At 41.1% G+C, this 25,526-nt stretch overlaps 1 protein-coding gene across 3 annotated transcripts in view; it reads right to left on the reverse strand.

Moving 5' to 3' along the window:
* The window catches only part of LOC121628592 (rho GTPase-activating protein 29-like), a 32,839-nt gene extending 7,633 nt beyond the window's left edge, over positions 1–25,206 (reverse strand). For 2 of the 3 annotated variants that reach the window (XM_041967690.1, XM_041967689.1), the window contains exons 1-13: positions 24,951–25,206; positions 23,635–24,002; positions 9,558–9,701; positions 6,113–6,209; positions 5,856–5,928; positions 3,846–3,906; positions 3,285–3,431; positions 2,614–2,678; positions 1,720–1,830; positions 1,536–1,616; positions 1,260–1,439; positions 1,029–1,166; positions 750–940 (exon numbers count right to left, since the gene is read on the reverse strand). In XM_041967690.1, coding sequence (XP_041823624.1) covers positions 750–940; positions 1,029–1,166; positions 1,260–1,439; positions 1,536–1,616; positions 1,720–1,830; positions 2,614–2,678; positions 3,285–3,431; positions 3,846–3,906; positions 5,856–5,928; positions 6,113–6,209; positions 9,558–9,701; positions 23,635–23,908 — 1,562 coding nt within the window. In that variant the 5' untranslated portion in view covers positions 23,909–24,002; positions 24,951–25,206. Of the gene's footprint in view, positions 1–749; positions 941–1,028; positions 1,167–1,259; positions 1,440–1,535; positions 1,617–1,719; positions 1,831–2,613; positions 2,679–3,284; positions 3,432–3,845; positions 3,907–5,855; positions 5,929–6,112; positions 6,210–7,020; positions 8,096–9,557; positions 9,702–23,634; positions 24,003–24,950 lie in introns of those variants that run through there. The other variant, XM_041967691.1, reaches the window with a different exon arrangement.
* Positions 25,207–25,526: the final 320 nt, after the last annotated feature.

The following is a 25,526-nucleotide window of genomic DNA, read 5'->3' on the forward strand; positions in this document are numbered from 1 at the left end:
GCTATCATGGATCATAGTGGATTTACCATGTAGTCTCTGAATAAACACTACATTTTGTGGATTGATTGTAAACCTCCTATAATGACCTATAGTGTTAACTATCCATCCCACTTTACTCCAGAGAGCTGCACACTACCGTTCCTGAGAAACTGTTGTGAATAAAGGTGACAGTGGTCTAGCAGAGTTTTTAAAGTTAAAAAAAGTTGGAATTCCTCCTCTGCTGCCTCCTCTGTAAATTATGCAAATTGGATCAGGAATGACAAGACTCCGGAAGAATCAGCAGTTAATTAAAGTATAATGATTATTAACTGACACACTGATCTCCAAACAATGCCCTCCATTGTTAATCAAAGTGTCCCACAGTTAGGATGAAGTGGGTCAGTGGTCTATATTTAAGCTTTCAGGGAGCAGCTCTGGGTGCACGTGAGTGTGGGTGTGTGTTTCATTTCCTCTGTCCCAAGCTGAGTGCGTTTGATCAGAGGAATGGGGGGGGGGGGGGGGGCAGAACAAAGCCTGCTCTTATTCCCATGTGTCTGGTATGTGTGTGTTTTTGTGTGTGAGACCACGAACCTGTGTAAACAACACCCTCTCAAAAAAGGAAACAAACTATTTTTAACCAAAAACCACTTCAAGAGAAATTAAAAACCCTGTGAAGTGTAAAAGTTTAGTAAACTGATGGCGAGCGTGGTGACCACTGTCATTTCCACAAACCGAGCAACTCAACGCTTGTGACCCATCAGCTGACTCACCCTGCGTTTTGAGTAGCGGGCGAGTCAAACGAGTGTGACTCCAAGCGAGGACCATCGGTGGGCAGACTCCTGACGAACTCGATGTAGCGCTGGCCGGGCTCGTACAGCTTGGCGTTTTCACACAGACTCTGGTGGTTGACCGGCAGAGACACGACCTGGGCTTGCTGGAGCTGGAACCAGTTGACGGTCACCTGAAACAAGAACCGACCAGCGATGGATCAGGATGTGGGGATTTGTTTATGTGGTTCCAGCCTCACTGGGGAAACATTTGAAACTCACAGCCTTCAGGGTGAGGTCGCACTGGGAGACCATCACCTGGATCTGGGTGATGATCTCGCTCTTGGTGTTGGCCAGTTCAATTCTCTTCACACCGACATCAACCTGGCAGGCTTTGCAGTGCTCCCTGGCCTCCTCAGCCTACCAAAATATATATATATACATAAACTGTGAATTGAATCTTTAAAATCCCGGTTGGAAAACGATCATTCTGCTGCGGAAACGGTGCCGTACCTTCTGCAAGGCCTCCTCCTCCAGCCTGCGCCTCTTCTCCAGCTGTTTGGCTGCTGCTGGTCCTCCTCCTCCAATCTGCTCCTCCTCCAGACGGCTGGTGGTCACCTTGGCCTTCTCATACTCCTCTTGCCGCTGGGCCTGCAGCAGCCGAGCCTTCCTCAGAGCGCTGTCTGCCTCGTGCTGGACATGGAAACAGAACAGTTCACAAAAACATCCTTAAAAGTTCATAATCTGGATTAAAGGATCCGAAATCTGTTCAAAGTGACATCAACTTACCATCTTCTTCTGCTCTCTCTGCCACTGCTCTTTGACCTCTTTTCTTAGCTTGTCCAGCTCATGTTTTCTGGCCAGCAGAGGCTGCAGAGAAACACAAACACAACCGGTGAGACCTCCCGTTTCCTTCACTCCGTCTCACACAAAGACCTGATCCTGAAACGCAGCAGGTGATTTGATTAAATACCTGCATGAACTTGTTGCTCTGGAGGACCGCAGCGGTGTGGAGGACCAGCTGACTGTATTCTACGTCGTTTTTGAAAGCAGTCGTGTAAATCTCACGGAAAGGCATGAACTCCTTGAGATATGAGAAAATATTAATGTCAAGAAGCATTATGAAGAGGTAATAATAGCAACAATGATGATCGGAAGAAGAAGCAGATGAAAAAGGAGAAGAAGAAGCGGAATAAAAAAGATGAAGCAGAAGAAGGGAAAGGAGAAAACTGAACAGATGAAGAGAAAACAGAAGGAGAAAAAAGAATAAATGAAAGTACAGGAGAACAAGAAGAAATAGAAAAAACAGTAGAAGAAAGGAAAGAAGGAAAACGAAGAAAGAGTAGAAGAGGAAGAAAAAAAAGAAGAGTAGAAGGAGAAAAAGACAAGGAGGAAGGAAGTAGTAGAAAGAGTAGAAGGAGAAAAGGAAATGCAAGAACAGAAAACAGAGTAGAAAACAAGAAAGAGAACAAGAAAAGGAGGGAAAAAAGAAGAAAAAGAAGAGGTAGAACAAGACAGAGCAGAAGAAGATGAAGCAGAAGAAGGAGAAAAGGAAATGAAAGAACAGAAAAAGTAGAAAACAGGAAAGAGTAGATGAAGAAAAAGAGTAGAAGAGGACAGAAGGACCGGTAGAAGCAGAAGAAGAAGCAGCACAAGAAGAAGAAGGAAAAGATTGATTAGAAGAAGAGAAGCAGAAGAAGGAAAAAAGAACAAGAGAAAAGAGTAGAGGAGGAAAATAAACAAAGAATAGATTGAGTAGAAAAACATGACAAGGAGGAAGGGAGAAGGGGAAAAAGAGTAAAAGAAGAGGAAGAGGAAAAGAAGAAGAAGGTAGCATCTAGTGAAAGTAGCTCTAACATCGTCTCACCTGTTGACTTGCGAGCGTCTTTGCCGTTTCGGCCATTTTGGCATAACTCTTTGCACACTCGATGTCTGTAAGTAGAAACATAAAAATAGCTCATTTCTAGAAACATGTTTCCACTAAAGGACGTCGTATTTCAGAGGAATTTTTGTATATTAAACTTAAAGCTTTCAAAATAAAAGAGTTAAATAATGTATTAATGTGCAGATGATGTCCTCACAGGTTCACTGATAAAAACCTTCCAGCTACACCAAAATCATTCATTAACCAGTCGATTAAAACAAAAACTCTCACGCTACAAACTCAACCTTGAATAAAAAAAAGAGACTTCTTTGTTTCAGAAAACCGTCCAGCTGATCCCTGAGTAAACCTACCTGCATCATTTAAGCCTACCACCATGTTTAGAACCAACTGAACTAAGTACCGGATGGAAAGGTGATAAAATGTGACGTTTAATTTCCCCAAACCAATTATAGTTCAAATTATAATAGGTTTTGGTTAATTTGATCAGTTATAGCTCAAAGCAGAATGTCATTTACATTTTTAAGACATCTGAAAGGGGTATTTAAAATACATCTTGGTCGTTACCATAAAAGCTAAAGTTTCGTTAAAGAATGACAGTAGATGTAAACATGTAGGTGTTATGGTCCACCTCAGCTCCCGTGTCCCTGACTCACCCATACTGAGCCGCTTCTCCACCCACGCCAGCAGCTCCTTGGTGTACTTGGACCACGCCTTGGCGTAGAGCAGCGCCGACTCCACGCCGCTGTCCTGGCGCTGCAGCGTCCTGTCCACCTCCTCGACTTGGACCGGTGGAGACGGTCCTGTGACAACACGAGGGAGCTTGTAATAGATGGGCTTCAACATGTCCGCTGGCCACCGATCCAACATGCCTGGCGCCACTGACGGACACGTTACATGTATGTTTATCTGGTGAGCGTGAGTCAACGGGAAAAGCTCAAGCTGACCTTGCTGATGGATATATGGGCTAATACCATCTGAGGCTAAGTGATGCCGACAGCAGCCGTGTATTAATATGCGGTTAAGATGATTGCTCATCACCCAACATAAACCCATAGACTGCACAAACAGCACCACAGCCGGAATAAAAAGCTCTAAAAGTGATTTATGTACAAGCTTTTTTCTCCTGCTAAACAATCAGAGAGGATTAGTTTTCCTCCTGACACTTTCACACAGCAGCACCAGAGTACAGTAGCCGAGTGTTCATTCTGTCTTACCAGGTGGATCATCTTTCTCAGGACCGGATCCTCCAGATTCCACAGAGAGGCTCTCAAAAGACTGCAGGGGGAAAAAAAAGCAAAAAAAAAAGCAGAATAATTAAAAAAAAAACATCTACATAGGGGGAGGGGTGAATTTCCTACTTGAAGCACAGAATGCTGTGCTAGTATGCTCCAGACAAGTCTTATCAGAACTTCCTCCTGAAAGATACACAATAAAACCTGCAGCAGGAAAACAACAATACATGGCATCGATTCATCACTTGCTTCACCCCTGAGCTTTGCACGCTCGCTTAAAAGTTAAGGGGAAGGTTACAGGGTGATGAATAGGCTAAGTCATTTTGAATATTAAGACTATATACTAACTGAAACCAATGCCTGCAATATGACTCCAAAAGAACACGTGAGATTTAAGATGTGTAAATATCAACATAGTATGTGTTACTGGTAAAGATTAAATGAAGATGGCACATAGCAGAAATGAAAAAAGTTTCAGGCTTGCCTAAATACTTTCAGGATGAATATGAATATCCTTTGGAATGGTGCAACTGTAGCTCCAAACCTCTAACAGATCATAGTACAACGTGTGAACTTTATCTCTACAGCTATGAGAAACAGCTATCAGCTGGCTTTCTTTTTATCTTCCTTACAGTAAGCAGGGTGTGCAGTTTTCAGGTGACCAGACCAGATAGTCCAAAGCTTAAGCCCTCTTCTATACCACATCTAAGGCACACATTGGATATTTCTGGTTAACATTTATCCAATTTATGTAGCATAATACAGGTCCGATGGAGAAAATTATAATGGATTAACCTCTATCTGAATTAACGTCAGTTAGACTATATAATTAATTAAGGCCAGAGTTCTGTCCTAATCACAGCCAAGTCGGACTCCTGTTTCTGCCTTTATGTATGTAAACTCGGTTTTGGACCTTAATCGTGCAAGAGAAAATCTACTTATGAAACAAGATGAGGTCTCCTTCATGAAGCAGCCTCTCGACATTACAGCCCATTACGTCGTCTGAGGTACCAGAGAAGTTTGAAGAAAGGACCATAACTAGGGGGGAAAAAAAAACTACAGGGCAATTCATATTTCCTCCTAATGTCTTTAAAATACATCAAAGAAGCATCCATAGCAGTCTTCCAGATAGAGAGCCCCTTCCTGGTGCCCCACCATCAAGGCCTTATCGTCTGCTTACACAGGTATGAGTTCAGGTCATTTGTTCTGAACCAGTTCCTTTCAGGAATCCGCAATGGTCAGATCGCAACTATTATCGCAAATTCATCAAGTTCTGGCAAATTCTGCACATCGTTGCAATTTTGTTCAATTATATCAACTTTAATGCAACTTTGACAAATCACAGCGTTTCTCTGTGTAACCTGAAGCGCTGACGTCATAAACTCGACATCCGTGTTTCTGATTAGTCATGTGCAGATGAGTGTGGGAGAAATATGTTGCATCTGCCATCTGAAACTGCACTGTGCACAACACTTTCCTAGTGTTAGTGGACAGATTTTGCTCAACTTGTTGAGCAACCACCTCAAATAAAGCAACCACAGCCCCTTGAAGCAGCTGGTGCAAGTTCAAGGTCCCAATAACCTGCCCCAACAAAATGTCCCACAGCCTGGAAATTCTCACACAGCGCTGACCATGAAAGTAACGGCAAGCTGTTTTGTACTGTAACAACATAGTGGTGGAAGACAAACAAAATTTGGCAATTCACAAACATCCTGTTCCACAAAACACCATCAGAGTAGGTCTGAAATGTGCAAATAGATGAGAAAAATCACCACAAAGAGTCTGTAACATCTAGATCTGCTGTACATGCAGGTTATCCCCTTCCCTCGTTCTTTTGTGTTTTTTTTTCTTGTGCATGAAAACAAGACCACTAAAACCATTGCAATTATTATTTTTTGCCACAAAAATCAGACATTTTAGGTCTCAACAATCACAAAAAAGTTGCGAGTCTGTTTAACATCCCCCACTTGGGGGACCTCAGGTTTCACTTACTCGACTTCTCTTGGTCAGGGGGAGCCCCAACACCGATCCATTCTCTACATCTCCCATAAGGAAGTCAGACACACTGCAGGAAAAAATAGGTTGAGAAATTATTACATTTATTATTAAAATAAACAATAATCTAACAAAGTACCTCGGATAATGTTTAAGTAAAAAAGACACTCATATTTATTAACTATACAAATACAAACTGATTAATGTTAATTATGTACTCAGAAGCTACAGGTAGGGATGATGGGAATACTTACACATTTCCAAATGTGAATGCCAATGTGTCGATAGCCGTGTAGATCTCTCCAAAAAGCTTCTGTTTGTTCTCTTCGTTCACCTCCTTAAAGTTCACTCCTGTCAAATTGTGATGAAGAAAAACTGCGTCAAGTTTTGGGAGCAGACCTGACCCCTGCATGCTGCCTACATCCTTTGTTTCAGGTGTGATTCATCATCCTGTTCACTGAAAGCAATTCAATGAAAAAAAACTTTCTCTGAGTCACGCTGGGCTCCTCAAAAACCCAGAGAGCTTCGTTCCAGTTGGTGAGCTGAGATTTTAAAATGGAAAAGTCCCTCAGAGGCATCCAAAAACAACTATGGTAAATCAGTGAAGATAAGCAAAGACTGCAGAGTGTGTATATTTGGCTGTAATCTGGCCCAGCAGTAGTTTCCTGCTGTAAGTCTAAACACGGCGATGACTGAGGACAGAATAGGGGAAAAACAGCACTGTAAATACGGCTGTAATCAGTCTTCACAGTAAACTTCCTGTCCTGACTGAGCAGAGAAAAATAAACTAGAGAGATGCTCAAAAATGAGAGCAAACACACAGCAAGAAATGACCGATGTCACCGCTGCCTCCATCATTTCCTCAGTCCTTCCTTTCCACTGAAACAACAAGATTTCTAGAGTTCAAAGACTCACAAAGGGCACATTTTTAACAGGAAAAACGTAATTTAATTTCTTTTTACTGGGCAAAACCAAATCCTTTTCTTCATAATTCCTGTTTTTCGCCTTTTGTGAAATAATGTCATCATGGAAAAAACTAATTTTGTTTTTGAAGAGGTTCAAGTTCGTAAAATTCAGCCAGGTCCTACCACAGCTTTGCTTCCTCTTCTTGGAAAGAGATACCAAGATAAATATTCAAGCTGTAAAACTATGAATTACCTACCTCAGAGATTTTCTTGTCATCCTTGTAAACAGTAACAAACTTTATCGATCATGATGAGTAACTACAAAGATATGCATGAAGCCAGTGAAGCTCTACGTTTCCTTTTTTTTCAGGGGTCCATTTAGCTCTTTCCAGCAATCGGAAAACTTTGACAAAGAAAAAGATCCAACGCAAAAATGAATCTCCAAACATGGAAAAGGAAGAGTTAAGGTTGAGCCAAAAAGGTGGGAAAAAAAGGGAATTTTAACAGGTTTCCTTGTCTGTGGGAAGCATCTTGTTAACCCCAGAGGAGCTACAGTAGCTACCAGCTATCAAAGCTCTCAGCTCCTGTGCTGCTGCATCTCCTCCTCTTCTGTCCAAGCCCTACCCCCCCAACAGGACATCCTGAGGCTTGCTGGAATACAATGCCACTACTCGCGCAGGCCCCAACCAACAGTCCAAATGTGGAAGTTACATCATCAGGGAAAAATGGCATTGTTTCACTGGAAAAGCAAAACACTCTCAAAACAGTCACCAGCAGCAAAGTTCTGTCCAACATTCGTGGACTGGATTCAATCAAACAGCGAATTAAGTAGATCTGCAACACAAACTGGCAGAAATCTTGCAGACAGCAAAACTACAGGTGTTTAATGTTTTCTGTTGTGCTAAAACTACAACAAAACAACCTCCTGATCACAGGATATGACTCAAACAATGATGCCTCTATTTTGTGCCACATCAGCAGCTTTGTGATTTGGTGTTGAAGGAAAAAGGTACAATTTCCCATCTACTAACACACTGCTACTGAGTGGGGGTCAAGAAATGGACAATCCTGGCCACCTAGTGGCTCATGGCTAAAAGAAGTTCAATCCTTTGTGGCTTTATGGTGCAACAACCTGTTTTAGTGCTAAATAAATAGTCACATTACTGCAAGACAGACAGGATGTGCAAACACATAATAATTGTTTAGGGCAGTGTTTCTCTAAGGTTCATAGCTTTGAGGAGGTGGGGCAGGCGTAGGGGTGGGGGGGTTAACAACACAAACACTTAAAGAAGCTGCCAAGGAAATACCCCCCTGCGCTGAAATACGTCCACAGTAAAGTTATGTTTCCTTTATCATAATCAGTCTGTTTCAACTCTTCGGTTTTAGTTTCATACATTTATCTTAGATGCCGGCTTTTAACCCTTTCATGCATCAATTTTATAAACAGTGCTAGATGTTGTTCAATATTTCACTTCTACAGACAAGTACGGTTATGTTTTTTTTTATTTCTTAATCATATTTTACCTTTTTCATCGATTCTACAAAAACATTAATAAAAAACATGTTATATTTTTATTATATAAAAATTCTATAAAATGGCTGTGATGGTCATGCGATAAACTGGCGACCTGTCCAGGTGTATCCTATAAGCAGTATAAAAAATGGATGGATGGTTTATGACTTAATAATTTAAACGATATCTGAAAGCTACACTCAGCTGTAAGGTCACGTCGCATTTTCAGACTTCATCAGAATAATTTCCTGAAGACAGAAAGCAGCATTAAAACTTTCAGGACAGAAAAAAGTGAACATTTTAAAAGTCCTGATGAAGACTTTTTCATTCAGTGGAGTCTCTTTAAAAACTCCTAAAGTTCAGATCTCTGAAAACATGCTGACATGAATAAAACCAACAAATACTGGACCCACTTTAAGATGTAATATAGAAATGACTACAGTGACGGTAGATTCAACTTGTGTCAGCTTGATGGACACGATGGAGAACTACTCCGGCTGACCCTCGCTGGAAAGCGGAGGGTTTTCATCTATGGTGTGATTATCAGGTGGGTGACGTGTTTTCTGACATGCTGGTGGGAGTTAGCTTACCTGCATGCAGAACTCCCGGAGAGCAGCTATGGCATGATGTGCAAATCAGTTCAATAACATCAGACTGTTTAGCTTTTTAATAAAAGAACAAAATATAAACCTGTTATATAGGAAAGACGGCTTTAAATGGCTTCTGTTGTGACTGGGGGGGTGATGAGTAGGGGAAACACATGCCCGAAAGTGTGTGAACACCTAAATATTTTGAGTGAAGCTGGGCTGAATTCACATGCAGAGACTCCTCTGGCTTTGTTCAGTCCATGGAGTCCACGTTCCTGATGAGAAAGCTCCTCTTTGCGATGCAAATTGAGCAGAGGTATACTGCACGCCAGATCATAATCTCAAAGAACAAGACTGAATAGGATTCCTCAGCATAGAGACAAAGGACACCAGCATCAAGTGTCTGGCTCCTAAATATGATTTCCTGAGTCTGTGTTGGGGTTTCTGAGCAGTCCAGTTACTTCTAAAAGAGTTAAATAGCTTCAGAAGGCTTCACTGAAACCTCCTCTAGTAAGTTCTTTGCACCATTTTAAGGCTAAGTCAGAAAAAAGTGAAGTGAGAGAAGGGAGGATCAGAGACAGAAAACAGACCGAAGGAAGAGTGGAGGAGTATCCAGTGTGTTTTACAGGAAAGCTGACGATTACAGTGTGTGTGCTTGCGTGTTTGAAGGGGTAGTGTGGCCATCTCTGCTCACCTTTCACCGTGGCAATGACGGTTCCAGCTGTGCTGAGGATGTCCACAGAGTTCAGGCTCTGGTGTTTGTTGATGATAGCCTTTAGGACTCGCAGCAGCTCTCCCAGTCGTTCGTGGACTGCATGATGGAGACAGTCCTGGTGCTCTGGAAAAAATAAATAATTATGCTACTTAAAAACAGTTGTCCTCTGTCATTGTTTACATTGAGTCAAGATTGACTGAGATATAGATTACTGCACAAAGTCTCGGGTTAACGGGTAGTTGTATATACTAATGTCACATGGTCATTTACTTTTTATAGATCTTGCAGTAGATGTATAATATGCATCCACGGGCTTAAACAAGGAAGGGTTAGGGTACCGAGCGTCAATCTGGAAGTGGTGAAGGATTACAAATACCTTGGAGTGCATGTTGACAATAAACTGGACTGGGTTTAAAACACTACTGCACTTTACAAGAAGGGCCAGAGCCGTCTCTCTTTTTTGAGGCGGCTAAGGTCGTTTAACATCTGCCAAACACTGCTTAGGATGTTTCATGAGTCTGTGGTAACCAGTGTTATCCTCTATGCTGCTGCATGCTGGAGCAGGAGGCTGAGGGTTGCAGACACAAACAAACTGAACAAACTGATCCACAAAGCCAGTAACGTTGTGGGGATGGAGCTGGACTCTGACGGTGGTGTCAAGAATGTTGTTCATAATAAAGCAAATACTGAACAATACCCCACCCGCTTCACAACCTGCTGATCAGTCACAGGAGTACGTTCAGTGAGAGACTGAACCACACGGGAAATCATTCCTACCTGTGGCCATGAAACTGTACAACTCCTCCTTATAGCAACAACATCCACTGTTATACATTTACACTATTCACTACATTTACATTTTACTATTTATCATATTGATAATACTCACTGGCAGGATTTATCCTGTATCTGTTTATATAGATTATTGTAACGAATCTGTAATTTTTCCTATTGTGATTGATATCTTTTTCTTTTTCTTTTTTGGTATGGAGCGACTCTGTGCACATAATTTCTTCTGGGATTAATAAAGTATTCTGATTCTGATAAACCTTCTCTAACCACTGATAAGACTAATGAAAACTGAAACTGAACACTTATCAGCTATTCCTGATCACCTTTAGCAGCACCCTTACAGGGAAGTCACCACAGTTATAGAGCTTTAAATTCCTGCAAGGGAACTGCAGGTTGTCAGAGTACCATCTTATCACCTGTAGCCTAAAACACATGTTTACTTAGATATCTGTTACTTACTTAAAATGCAAATAACCTGCTTTCATTCCAGTTTTCTTGGTTTAAAGAGTGACTACGGTGGCTGCAGAGTGCAGATACTCATTCCTATCAGTGTGAGAGATCCCTGTAGCTGTCAGACCATAAAGTACTGCACACTAACCTGGCTGCTAAACATACAGGTAAAAACGACCTGCTGTGGTGTTTCTGCTCAGCTAACTAAAGACAACACGGCATCTGAGGCATGCAGGTCGATGCACATGATGTGACTTTATTAACAGTGAGTCAACACCATTCACAAAGGGACAGAATGCGCTTTGTTATCAAGTAACCTTGAAAACCTGTTTCTGGCATGCTTGATGAGTGAGGTCATAAATGAGAAAATGTAAATGAGTAAAAGAACTTAGGTTAAAGTATTGTTTACTACTTACTGGAAACATACTGGGTGAAATGGCTTTGGCTTAAATGGGGATCACTGGCCTTGTTCTGCTCCCACTCACACATCTTCCCCTCATTCTGCGGCACAGTTAACAAGCTAAACACACAGCTGGTTTCTATTTCATATTCTAAATGTACTCGTCTGTGTCCGTTTCTTAGTCAGACCTCCTTACATCCCAAACCGACACATACAGAGTGGACACGGCCAGTCAAAGCCACGTTTTGTGCTGACGATCACCCCTGGCTTACCCTTCATGGAAAGAGGGATCAGAAAGACTTTAGCTGTCTCCCATTTTTTCTTTTATGTGTTAGCTTTCTTTTTCGGAGTGGGACAAATGGTGCCGCCAGTGGGGCTAATAATGCCGGGCCTTTGGGGCCGCTGTGACAATGCTAGCTGAGGCCAAACCTGCAAATGCAGCCAACTGACCAGTCTGTGGCAGTCTGTGAGCAACAGGTGAAGCATGCTGGTTAAAACTCATCACCAGGGAATTAATGACATGTTTTCAGTAAAGATGTACAGGGTATAGTAAGTGGAACTACAAGCTACTAAAATGTCCATGCTTTACACTGTACCACCTTGTAGTGACTGATTTATGGCCAAGATAACTGGTTTGGTATTTCTACTTTGGTTAAATAACAACAGTTCAGTTTGACTTTAATATTTAATTTTTATTCAGAGTGACTTTTGCATTGAGTGTCAGCTTCTCAAATTAAGTTGTGGACACTCAGGATTTCACCATTATTTGATATCAGTATCTATCCAGTATTAAACACCACAATTAATGAACCTGTTGTCGCCAATCAGGAACAAACCCCTTCTGGCCTTTGTTTAATTTTTTAATTAAATTGACTTATTTTATTTATCCATTTACTTTTACTCACCCTTACTTATTTTTTATATACATTATTATTAATCATTATTTATTAAATATTAATTTATTTAACATTTTATTGTATTTTCTTTTTTCCAGATTCTTTTTTTACTTTGTTTTTATATAGATGTAAATAAATACAGGTGTGAAGCAGTTCATTTTAAAGATTCTTTCTATAAACGATTGCGTCAGAATTATATCATCAGATTGGCGCAAATCGTGCAGGGAACGAACCTTTAATAAATAAATAAACCTGTTTAACTCTTCTTGGCACTGAGATCAGTACACGATGTAAGAAGTCATCTCTGCAAAGAGACAGATCTGGCTGAGCGCCGATAAATCAATCGAATCAATGTTCCTGCACAGAACTAAAAACTATTTGCTTTAAGCATTATTAAATCAGCAAAAGTACAAATTCTACGCTGTTCACTACAACAAGAATAACTCCATACCAACGTACCCTGAAACTCTCCAAAAGCTTCTCCACAGGACCAGGAGAGTCCCATCCTTCTCCATAGCAACCATCCTCATCCATCTTCATCATTTGCCATGTTCAAGTCCTTCCAGCGCCAAACACCTGGTGGGTTTTTGATCATGTAAGCTTCTAGTTTTGTTTCTGCTTTTCAACTCCCCGTGAAGCAGAAAAATGCGGCATTTCTCACACAAGCTCATGGAGAGAACCCCCATCAGCGCACTGGATTATTTTAACGTATGAAAGCTGACAAATATAACATGCTTTCTACAAAAGTCCAACCTAGGTTTGTGTTTATCTTATAAAACAAGAAATGCTAAACAAATTTCCTTTTCAACCATTTTTACACTCAGAACCCAGTTTTTCCACAAATCTTCCATAACCCTGACAAGGATCCCAACCCAAAATTATTTAATAAGGGTTAAAGCTTACAACAAGCCTCTTCAACCTTTAAGCTCTTAATTGGCCCAGCTAGTTTAGATCCCATTTATGGACATTATCCTTTGACTGACAACAAATACACAATAGCCTAAATCTTCCCTACACAGGCCATATATCCCCATTCATCTGCGGTAACTGAATCCTGAGTCCTGAAGGCATCAGTCTGGAGATTTATTAAGGGCAAGCCTAAACCATGAATGCCTCGTGAGACAGAGGGTCTTCCTTTGCAAAGCTCCATGGGCTTCAGTCGTCAATGGCTGTTGTGTGGCCTGGTGGAAAATCCTAAAAGGAGGCTAATTAGCAAGACATTAAGGCTGCATCCACCAGCGCAGCGGGACGTGGGATAATGTACACAGAGTGATTATTTAACCCTTTAACTGCCATCCTGGGTGAAGCACAAAGAGAGGAGGACTTACGGGAGTGTTTATCTCAGTAAGTGTTTAGGAAATTTCTGAAATGACAGAAGATGTTTCAGTTACTAAACATTTGATGAAGACCTTCTGAAATAGGCCCAAAAAGAAAGACAAGAGAGATAAAGAAAGGTGCTGCTGGGAAGATATCTCTGTTTTTTTCTCAGGGAAGTCTGGAAGTGTGCAGCGAGGATTTGTTTGAGAGCCCAAATCTCACCATTGTCCTTGGGGCCGATAGCAAACAGTGGAGCCGGTCACCTCCTGGACCTGCCACATGAAGCGTTTATGGAACAATAAATCACACACGGCTTTTCCCCTTTTTCATGGGAAAGAGGTTTTGCTGTGTCCACGTGTTGCAGGAGAAGGATTTAAAAAAAAAAAAAAAGTACTGACAGGGGAGTTTGGTGAGGATGGGAGGATGGAATAGTGCCCTCTTTTTGAGATTTGTCCCAAATTTACCCCTCCACCCCACACTTCTGCTCCAGCGGGGACATTCCTGGGCATAATAAGCCCCGGTGAATGAAGGCTACATGGGGATCAGACTCTGATCCTGATGAGAAGGAGGCCGCAGATCAGGAGCTGCTCAGAGGCTGCCAGCAACGCATTGCCAGGTTTTTACTTCATTAGCGTCATGGAAACCCAACATTCCAGCCTCTTGTTTGGGAGCTGGGACGGGAGCTGTGGGAGCAAAGGGGTGGAGGGGAATCCATAATGAAAACATTGGCGGATCATTCACCATCGAGATGACACCTCAGCGACCAAACACTGCGATGACCTGCGATGAGGAGATAATGTTGGACATGGACTTCCTTAAAAAGAATTCCATTTGATATTAAAAAATAAATATCTCAATAAATCTAAACATTAAGGCCATTTTCAGACAAATTAAGAAACTTGAAATGGGTCCTTTTCAATAATTCCCTGGATGAAGTTGCCAAATTCTTCTTCACACACTATATCCCCCTCTGTTGCACTATTTCTGTAAATATTCTCGTTTGTCCACGTGTTGCATTATGCATCATGTCCTATGTTGTATGATGTTGTTGCAATGACAAAAAAGGGGAAAAAAATTTAAATAAAAAGAAATCGGTGGCTGGACATTATTTAGCAAAAACCCTACCCCACACAAGTTTCTTTTTAGTTTACTTTAAGTACTACTGAAGTATGATGAACTTGGACGCATCATGTGTTCAAAATAAGACCAAGATTTTATGAAGAATCTTTTTAAAGTTACGTGGAATTTAACACCTCGAGTTTCTTCCACAATCTCGCGCTCTTACAACAAACTTATCCAGCTAATTTGTTATATGTTAGGTTTTGTTTCTTTTTGTTCTGAGTAAAGCCAACTTGTTTACTTTTGGGAAGTGGTATCAATATCTGGACTCTTCGAAGCACCAAACTTCCACTTGGGTCTGACACAAAATGACTTGGCAACATTCCTGCTGTGACCCTAGCTGTGCTCAGTCATGCATCGCAAACGATGGGAGCAATGTATTATTTATGCCTCAGACGTTTGAGAAAACAGAGGTCGCTCCTGGCCTCGATGCAGACGTGTAACAGCCAGGTCTGCAGAGGTCAGATCGAATGGAGGCAGCTCCTGGCAGAGGAGGCTAAAGGGTATGCTGAACGGGAAAGCCATGACTAATGTCAATCAAAACCTCTCTATGTGTCCCATTGAGTCAGATCACAGCTGGGCATTTCTTCTTCTCGCCAACTAAACAACCAAGTGGTACTCCTAAGCGGCAGCTGTTTTAAAGAAATTGTGCTTTAATTTAAATTTAAAAACTTCAGCTTTCCTCAGAAGACCAGCAACAACGATGGTTGGCCCAAATGATTTCTCTACTGACCAGCTGCCCTGTATGTTGTTTTAATGCATTTTAACTGACTGTATTTCATTCTGTTCCTGTAAGATGACCTTGAATGTCATCAAAAGGCTCCCAGAAATAAAATGTATGATTATTATTAACAGGCTCGATTCCAGGCTTCTTCTGACTACATGCCAAAGTGTCCTTGGGCAAGACACTGAACCCCACGCTGCCTCCCGATGTTTCTATCTGGACATGAATGAATGTTAGAGCAAAGCACTTAGTACGTAACAATAGAAGTGTTGTGTGAGTGTATGTGTGAATGTGTGAGTGTGACATGGAGTGTAAAGTGCTTTGAGTGGTTAACATGAATAGAAAAGCATGATAAAAATATAGTCCATTTATCATTTAGCCAATCCATGACCTCTGCGATGTCAGCAGAAAGCCACCAGTTTCCACATGCATTCCTCAGAGAGCAACAAACAAGCTAAGAGTAGCTGTAATGGATGCTAGCAAATATAAACGTTTTTCTTTTTACAAGCTTACATTTGTCAGTCACTGCTGGTTAATATGGAGTCTCAACTGCCTTTATTTCAGTCTTTATTTCTGATTCACTGCTGATAACAGAAAGAAATAAATGATAAACATTACTAAAATTTCATTTAGATGAAAAGTAAACAGATGCTAAATGCTGACACCTGTTTGAAATTAGTTAAAAAGATATCTAATGTTCTATTGGACTATTATCAATATTGAAAAGAAAGTACACTATGTTTTGTCCATTTCAGTCCTAACTGTAACGTTTTGTTCATTTCTGGAGAGAAAGAAATTTTAAAAATTAGTTCTTAACTGATTTTGTTTTGTTTTTTTAAATGCAGTTTAATTTAATTGAACCTTCTTAATTAAACTTTCTGAAAAAGAAACCCAGTTGAGCTGCCTGAAAACATGATCACAACATACATCTAAATGGTTGCACCTGAATCCCTAAAAGGCAACCCCCCCCCTCACCGGTGTGACCCCCAAATTTCCTCTAAAAGCAGCACATACTGCAGGTTGTCCTGAGGACAATGTCCACTTAACCTTTAACACTTTACAGGGTCACTCCAACGGGTGGTCAGTACTCATTGGATACCCCCCTTCTGGACACACTTCCTGTGGTCTATGGCCCTGTCCCACCTCTGTCGACAGACCACCGGCAGCTCTCTGGATTAGCAGATTACATGCAGCTGGTAAAAGGCAGGAGAATGTTGCCTTCTGAGACTTCTGTGCTCATACTGAAGCATTCCCTGTTGCTTGAACTTTGAAGCCATTTTTCCCATGACTGCACGCACAAAGAGCCACATAAAAAAAGACCCCTAGGCTAGACACATGGGACCTTCCACCTATGTAGGGGGCTTTTTTGTTCCCACTCTGGAAGCGGCTGCCTTTGTCAGGCTTGTTAACTTTCATTTAGTAGATGCAGATGAATAACGATGATCAATGACAGCCAAATTCCCAGCTGTTAATTTTCCAACTGCAGCAATAATCAAGATTTTTTTTCTAGTTGGACATTTTTACCCTTGGATATTTCTTCCTTTAGGCCTTTGCATATTAATGAGAAGCCCCGCGTGGAGCAAAGAATTTGTTTTCCCTCTCTTTCATTTCTCTTTGGAGCTGTCCGTCAGCGTGAGGAAAGACAGGCAACCTTTCTCTCTAGATATCCCCCCACACTGCCACCACCGCCCACTGTTGATGCAAAGCTCTGAAAGCTGGCATTCCAGCTATGCTTCCTTTAAGAGAAGATGCAAATCTCCCCACCGTGCAACCTCTAGCTTGCAGCCAAACTGCTCAGGCATTTGGCTGAAGGGACTACAGTTATTCCCAAGCAGTGCAAAGCGGGCAGAGTTTTGGGAGAAGACGGACTCCCTTTCGTACACCTGTCAAGACACAGAACTTCAAGATGAGGGGGCTGAGGTTGGGGGGACAAGCTCTGCACTGAGAACAAGAGGGCACTGTTTAGCTTTAGTAGCATCCTAATCCTCAGAGAATGAGCTTTGTGCACTAAAAAGGACCTTAAAAACAGAGTTATTTTCATAACTGTCAAGGTGTTCTATACTTAGAATATGGGTCAGCTGAAACAGGACTTAATGTGGACTTCCAGAAGATGCATTGTTTGGTGAAACTATTAAATTTGATTAGTTGGAGAAGAAAAAAGGAACTGGGACCAACATAATTCTAATTTCTTAAATAATGAAAATGAAAGAAAACACCTGAAGAAAAGCATGGGTGTTATGAGTACAAAGCACTCATTAAAATGCCAAGATGCTGCAAAAAACTGGGCAAGTTAACTCACGTTTTCTTACTCATGTTGGATTAGAGCCACATTTTTCCTCACAGAAAGAACAAAGCTATAATCCTAAATAAATATGAGCCATTTAGAAATATAATCCAAGATAAAATCAGATGCTGAAGGCAAAACCAGGAAGAAAAACTGACAAGGATTCACTGAGATAATGTGTTAATAAATAAACTTAACATAAATCCCAATTCAAATACGATTCCCCTGTTTTTACCTTTGCAAAAGAAAATCGTTTCACATGCAGAAGAAGAAATTAATGATTAATCGCAATGATCAGATTTTCTTACAAATGTTTAAGCTCTTTCAGGAAAATAAAGTATAAAAGGAAATATATACACACACACACACATACATGACATCTCCACTCCTAAAATCACTTTTCTGAGCAACAAATACGGCTTTTTGATGGAGACCATTAGAGGGGCTTTTAACCCCCCTCTCACTGCTGCTATTGTCAGTTCTTAGAGAATGTAAGTACTCAGAACTCAAACATGCACTTTTATTTATTTTAGAAACTCTAAATTACAAATAAACTTTACAAACATGGTCGGATGAATGCTTTTCTGGACTACACATGCAGTAAAGCAGAGCAGGATGTTAAAAAACGCTGCTTCACCTCATGCTATTGATCTTTGATCCAACGCAAGTCCAAATTCTGGAGATACTTAATCCTCTTCTTAGGATAAATTTGCTCTTTCTGGTCAAGATTTAACCCAAGAGGGTAAAGAGGAGGTTGAACAAATGGATCCTGTTTCAATCTACCATTTGTTCTGAGTAATATAAGTACTAATGAGAAATAAAGTTCAAATGTAAACACACAAGAAGTCTGACATACTGAGTTTTCTCAAGTAAAGCCTCCTTGTAAGATCCCACAATCCTCAGCCTCTCATAGGCTCTGTGGGAATCCTGAAGCTTAAACTTTAGTGTCACAGACATCGACAGCCTCCTGGAACAAAGCAGTGCCCATAACCATAAATCTCCCCGGAGGAAAGGAAGAAGAGACTCGCACAGAGAGGGAGGTCCAACATGAAAACAACGTACAAATCTCCCAGTTCAGTCGGGCTGTTAAACTGGACACGGATGCATGGTTTCCCACCTGTACACAGCATCCTATCATTACAAAAAGGTGCATTTTTTGTCTTTGTTTTTTTCAGGAAGAGGGGATAAATGGACCTGCCATATGTCACAATACTCTGAACTTTAATCCAGGGATGTGTGTCGGGGGCGGGGGGTACAATCCAAAGATCTAACAGTATGTGTGCTTTTAAACAAGGATCCCCCAGAACAATCAAGCTAATGTAATAAATCCTAAAAGGATGGCTCAATTAGCAAGATAAGCGCTCGGTATGATTAAATAAAGATCTTCAGAGGATCTCATTTGTGAGAAGACTTTGAAACCGTGAGCGTAACAGGATATTCAACAAGCCACAAAGACTTGTTGTCTTGCACTCAGGACAATTTACAGTGACTTTAAATATGGGAACAGTAAAAGAACCATAAAAGGAACTTTTTGGAGGCAAGAAGAAGCTTGCAGGGCTTTACAGTGGATCCCAGACCCAGTGGGAGAGACTATCTAAACAAAGTATAGCTGCAGTCATTAAGAAAGTCTGGAAAGGTTCATGAAAAGCCCGAGTAGGACTAATTTTAGGCTGGTATTTCACAAGGGGTGATTTAGAATACAACTCTCTAAAATAGCATTAAGGCTTTCTCTGAGGACCCGGACCAGATTACTTTCCCACAGAGCCTTTGCATCAGCGCAGGACATTCAGCTGGCTTCTACAAGGATGAACACACTTATTTTCCCACGTCTTTACAACATATTTCAACTAAAGGGACCCAAAACAAGGAAAAACCTCCACCTGATGAAGTTACACCTAAGGATCCATCAGTTGTACCACTTTGTTTCAAGGCTATGATTACAAGAAAAACATAACTTTAAAAAGCACACCGGCTTCTTATTGTCAGCTTATTACAGTCATCACTGTACATTACACAACACCGGTGGAATATTTTTAGTCTGTACCTGTTAATCATTAAAACCCAAAACCACACAGTTACTCGAAGCAGAGCCTCTAAATCCTGAACTCATGACTCATACGACTAAATTAAAAAGCAGACGGGTCAGAGTCCTGCATTAACAGGGACAAATCTGAGTGGATGTTTCCTGAATTTTAACTAAATCAAAGCAGAAGAAGTTATTTGTTCTACAGTGGGTCGCAGACTTAAGACGTTTTCAGAGGTCAGTGGACACATCAAGTGTATGACTTGCCTCATAAAGATTTCCTGGCTCGCTGCACCTACACTGACCTGCTTACCGCTGCAGTTTTCACTTTACAGCAGCTGACACATGAAATTGGTCATCAGAGCATAAAAACGCTGATGACACACCTGCGCGGCTAAGACAGCCGACAACAACCCTGAAATAGATGCAGACACGAATCCCTGAAAAGCCCAGACGCTCCAAAACAGTGTGAAATCTATTAGCGGCTGAATGAAGACGTGCAAGAGACAAATATTTGCCGGTCTTATGGTGGAGAGAAGCTCCATTCATCCTCAGACACAAAAAGCCACAGAGACCACCTCTGCAGCTCAAGAGGTCTCCGTGACCCCTGATCAGACCAAGCTTTAAAGTAATGACCCCATCCAATCACTGACATGGCCTCTCCAAAGTGGCTGCAGGACAGGGTTGGAACTTTAACCTTTAAAACTCCAAGATATATATTATGTGCTATTTTTGTATTGTATGTAGAAGCTAAATCCTTTTAATGGCAGTCAGCATCTAGACGTGATGCTTTCAGGACAGCCTAAATTGTCAGATAATGAGAATAAAATGATGTAAAATAAATGTATTAATAGATATAGCACCACAAAAAGAAGCAAAACAGAATTTATTACTAACAGTAATCAATTTAAGCTCTGACTGGTCAAACATTTGACAGGAAGTGACTTCATCATCTTTTCTGGGTGAAAAATAGAGGTTTCTTAGTCACACAGTAGTGACAGATCTTTTTTTAAATTATAAAAATGTGATAAATAATGGTGTCATCATGGATCACTCATTGTTGATTTACCATACAGAGTCTCTGGATAAACATTTAATTTTGAAGCTGGATTGTAAACCTGAATGGAAAATAAATGCCTGGAAAACGTCTGTAGATCAGCTAAAGAGTAAGCTACCGATCACAATTTACCCCACAAAGCCACACACACCGTCCTTCAGAGATTACTGACAATATAAGCTGTAGTGCCGGCGACCTGGTGGAGTTTTAAGGGTTAAAAATCAACAAATGTCTGCCAGAATCAGCAGCGACGATATAAAACTATTTCTTCTCAGGCACAATTAAAAACTAAATCCTGTCGTGCATCATTGACCACAACCAAGCTGCTGTGTAACAACGCCCATTTAAGGATAACATGCATTAGTAGAAAAATAAAACATGGGCTGAGAAAAGCCCCCCCACCCCACCCCCGAGGGATCAGTCCTGCAGCTATTCTTGACTTGGGAAAGAAACATTTCTGCAGAAGCTGCCAGATAGCAGAAGCATGCTAGTCTGAAGATCCTCCTAGGACAATGGGCGTCAGTCTCACATCACTGACTGTGAATGAAGGCACTGTTGCGAGGGGTGCAGAGCTCTGAGGTGACTATTACTCGTGACTATTGGCTCTGTGTAAATGATGAGGGGGGGAGCCTTTAGGGTAATGAGAGGTTTTAAACTATTGTGATGTGCTTTAGAGACAATATGGTCATAAATTATGCAGCAACTTCCAACAATCTGTTAAAGCCTCTCCTAAAACTTCAACATTTGTTTGAATCAGAACTGAACTGACATAATAAGTGATTATTTTTTCTTTTTCTGATTTCTTCATTGGCTCACAGATGTCTTTACTACACTGTAACAAGACGGATTTCACCCAAATTCACCCCTTCCTGTAATTTACCAAAGTAAACCATCTAATCATGAGTTGGAATCTCAGGGACTCCATCTGTAGAAAGCAACTAGCGTTTACCCGACCTAAACACACTGGCCACTTTATTAGGTACACACGCTCATGGCAACAACTTGAAACTGAGCGTCAGAATGAGGAAGAAAGGTGATTTAAGTGGCTTTGAACGTGACATGGTTGTTGGTCTGGGTATTTCAGAAACTGCTGATCTACTGGGATTTTCACACACAACCATCTCCAGGGTTTACAGAGAATGGTCTGAAGAAGAGAAAATATCCAGTGAGCAGCAGCTGTCTGGACCAGCATGTCTTGTAGATGTTAGAGGTCAGAGGAGAATGGGCAGACTGGTTGGAGATGATAGAAAGACAACAAGAAGCCAAATAAGCACTGGTTCCAACCAAGACATGCAGAATATCATCTCTGAACACACAACATGAAACATCATGAAATCAACGCTTCAGGCTGTTGCTGGTGTAATGGTGTAGGGCAAATTTTCTTGTCCCACTTTGGGTCCTTTAGTACCAACATGGCCTGGTTTAAGCACCACAGCCTACCTGAGTATTGTTGCTCACCATGTTCATCCCTTTATGACCACAGTGTAGCATCTTCTGATGCTACTTCCTGCAGGATAATGCACCATGTCACAAAACTCAGATCACTGCTTTCTTCAACATGAAAATGAGTTCACTGGACTCCAACGGCCTCCACAGTCACCAGATCTCAATCCATCAGAGCAACTCTGGGATATGGTGGAACGGGAGATTCTCATCATGGATGTGCAGCAACTGTGAGATGCTGTCAGGTCAGTATGTCTCAAACACTTTGTTTAATCTATGAGACTAAGCATTAAAGCAGTTCTGGAGGAAAATTGGGGTCCGACCTGCAGCCTGAGTTGCATTAGCACCACAGTGGATTGAAAGCTACTGATGTTTCACATCTGAGGTTTGTACTTGCAGTTTATAATTACAGTTTTGAGAAAATAGGTGTTATAAACCGGTTTCTCAACGCCAAGCAGCAAAGCCAAAATGTCTAGAATGACAGCTATGCAAGAACCTGTGCTTGCTTGCCAAGCGCCGATCATATTTAATCCATTTTTAAACAATATGAAACTCCCAACTGTGTCTGATTACGCTAGGCTTCAGTCAAAGACACTATGGAGGCTCAGACTAAATTTCTCAACTTTTCTGCTTCGTAAAGCTTAAAATCTGCAGCACATGATGATTTGCTGCTGAAAAGTAGCTCTGTCTGCAAGGTCAAGGAACCTTTACTGACCTCTCCAGAGTAAAAAAGGTGGGATTACTTCTTCCTAAAGCCTGGGAGTCATGGTTGTGCTAATGCACATGCATCTTGACTTTTATCTCTTTCTGAGTTTCCTCACCAAGTCTAAAGATGTACAAATCTGGGTCCAGAGCTAAACATACCAAAGCGGCAGCGTCATAACCACCCACACAAACTCACACAGACTCATCTCCGTCTTCAGTTCTTTGTAATTAAGACGTCAGGCCTTTCATCACCTTCTAAACACAGAATCATCAATTATTGGATTAGGGGGTTGTATCTGGTCCTACTTGAATGCTGCTCTGGTTTTATGTGTCAAAAACTTACAACATAAAAAATATCTAAACATTTATTTCTTGGTAGAGATGCAGCTAAAGTGGCATTATTTTCTGCTTTACAGGAAAGATAAGAAGCAAAGTAAAAAGTGAGATAAGGCAGGTTGACTGGCCGTGCAGCCAAGGCCACAGGGCAACAACACAGGTACACATGGACTGTGTACGCTGAGCTGACAGCAACAGTGTGTACACAATGGCGGACCGGCGGTTAAATTCCGTTATAAATCGCTGTTCTCTGGGCCCGCATTTCTGTTTCCCTTCCCAACTCCACAAGCTCAGATTTTTGCTATGTTTAAGAGCCAAACAAAACTACGACAAATCACAACAATGACTCAAGATGCCTCTGCTCCACAGCCCACATCCACTGTAGTCACCTGTTGTGGAAACAGCTCATTAGCAGGTTGGATGCAGAGATGTTTGGTGTGCATATAGCTGGTGTACCTCAGTTTTCATCAGCAACAAAAATGCAGTGTGTTTGTGTGTTTTCCATCATACCTTTGGAGGTGAACACCTCTTTGAGCTGCAGCAGGACATCAGCAAACTTGCGCACATCACTGACCAGCTGTGTGATGTAGTTGGGGTCAGAGGTGGGTACATCCGGATTGTCGGAGCTCACCGAACCTTTCTTGGCGATACGATTGGAGCCTCCTGAACCCAAGCTGGAACTGGAGAGCCGGGAGATACCGAGAGGGAGTTTGGTTCCACCAACACTGCTGCCGCCACCTCCTGATCCTCCACCAGAACTCTGGCGCAGCATGGCTGCCAGCATGTCTTCCTTAATTCCACAGCCCTTATAAAACCTAAATCCTGATGTCGGTTACGTTCTCAAACCAAACACAGTGCCGCAATAAGGATGATGAATGCTGTCAAGGAGAGAGGAAACACTTAATCTTTTACAAGATATAATTGCAACATCATGACACTGCTGACTCTTACAGATAGGGGCAGAAGGAGGTGATCAGTCAACAGAAAGTTGCATCATTCTTTCATTTTCCACTAAATACAAGAATAAACTAGTGACATGTGTTCAACATGGGGAATTTACCTCTTCCCACTTTAAAATTGCAACATTTTCTGCTGTGGTGATCTTTCACAGGAAATTACATGTGTAAATTAATAATTCCTTCACACTGCTGCTGGGTGTTTGCCTACATTATTTCACATGAAGGGAATTTAAAGCTGTGAAGGGCTCTTTAAATTAACAGATTTTTACTCACAGTTAGTTGAAGGGAAACTGAACACGTCACACATTAAGTCCTGCTTTATAAACATACCTAAATTAAGTGGACATCTGTTTTTTCTAAGGTTATATTTACTAACAAAATATTTTCACGTCTGCACGTAAACAACGCGAGAATTCCTTTACATTTCTGATAATTATTATTCTTCACTTGCATCATACAGAATATTTTATAAAATTCTATTACTATCCACACATTTTGTTTAAGATGTAGTCGATAATTCGGCTTTGGTAAAATCCACCAAACGACACTTTTTGGTAATTGTCCACTTTTTATAGCTAAATTGTGGTAATTCTTTGCAGTTTGTTGAGCAAAAGTAAAGGAAAATCTGGAGTATTTCGTGTATTTAACATTTGCAGAACTCGTATATTAATAACAGAAATGGCTCAATGTAACGTAACCCAAACAATATTAAGGCAGATCTGCCAACAAACAAGACCGAATTAAAGGATTTGGGTCCGTATTGCATCCCCGCGTGACCGAAGTTTCATTTCTAATTGACGGTCAGATTCATTTATAAGGAGTAATGTCCTTTAAATGAACTAAACCGAAGCTAAATTAATTACATACCTGGTGTTGAAAACATTCCAAATGAAAAAAAAACATCCAGAAATGGAAAAGATTCCGACGACCACTACGGAGAAAAAATAAATTAATCCACCGAGGCTGCGTTTCCTTCCCGGTACTCTTCTACTGCCCAGCTCGGCTTCACCGGGCCGAACCGTTTTCGTTCTCCATGTGATGTTGACTGGAAGTTGTGGTCGGTGCGTCTGACTGTGAACGTGAGTGTGTGCGCGCCGAGTAACTTTTTGTATAGAGTCCTCCCTTAACAACAGGTGGTTAAAGTTTTAAAGTGACAACTGGGCCGCGATGAGATGACGTACTTCCGGTCCCCAGTTGCAAAATAAATTTCCCAATTAAAAAAAATATATAAATACATAAATAAATACATATATAATACAATTTATTCGCTTATTTATTTTACACATACCCCAATTGCATACTGATTATAAGAAAACGTCTCAGAAAAATAAAATATAAGTTTCACAAAAGCAATATTAACTTGCACTAGATTGTGTAAACTAATAAATTGATTAAAATAAAAACGAAACGAAAACTGAACCCCTATTTAACTTTAAACATGCA

Source organism: Melanotaenia boesemani, chromosome 18 (genome assembly GCF_017639745.1).
Source record: "Melanotaenia boesemani isolate fMelBoe1 chromosome 18, fMelBoe1.pri, whole genome shotgun sequence".
In the NCBI taxonomy this organism is placed as follows: Eukaryota; Metazoa; Chordata; class Actinopteri; order Atheriniformes; family Melanotaeniidae; genus Melanotaenia; species Melanotaenia boesemani.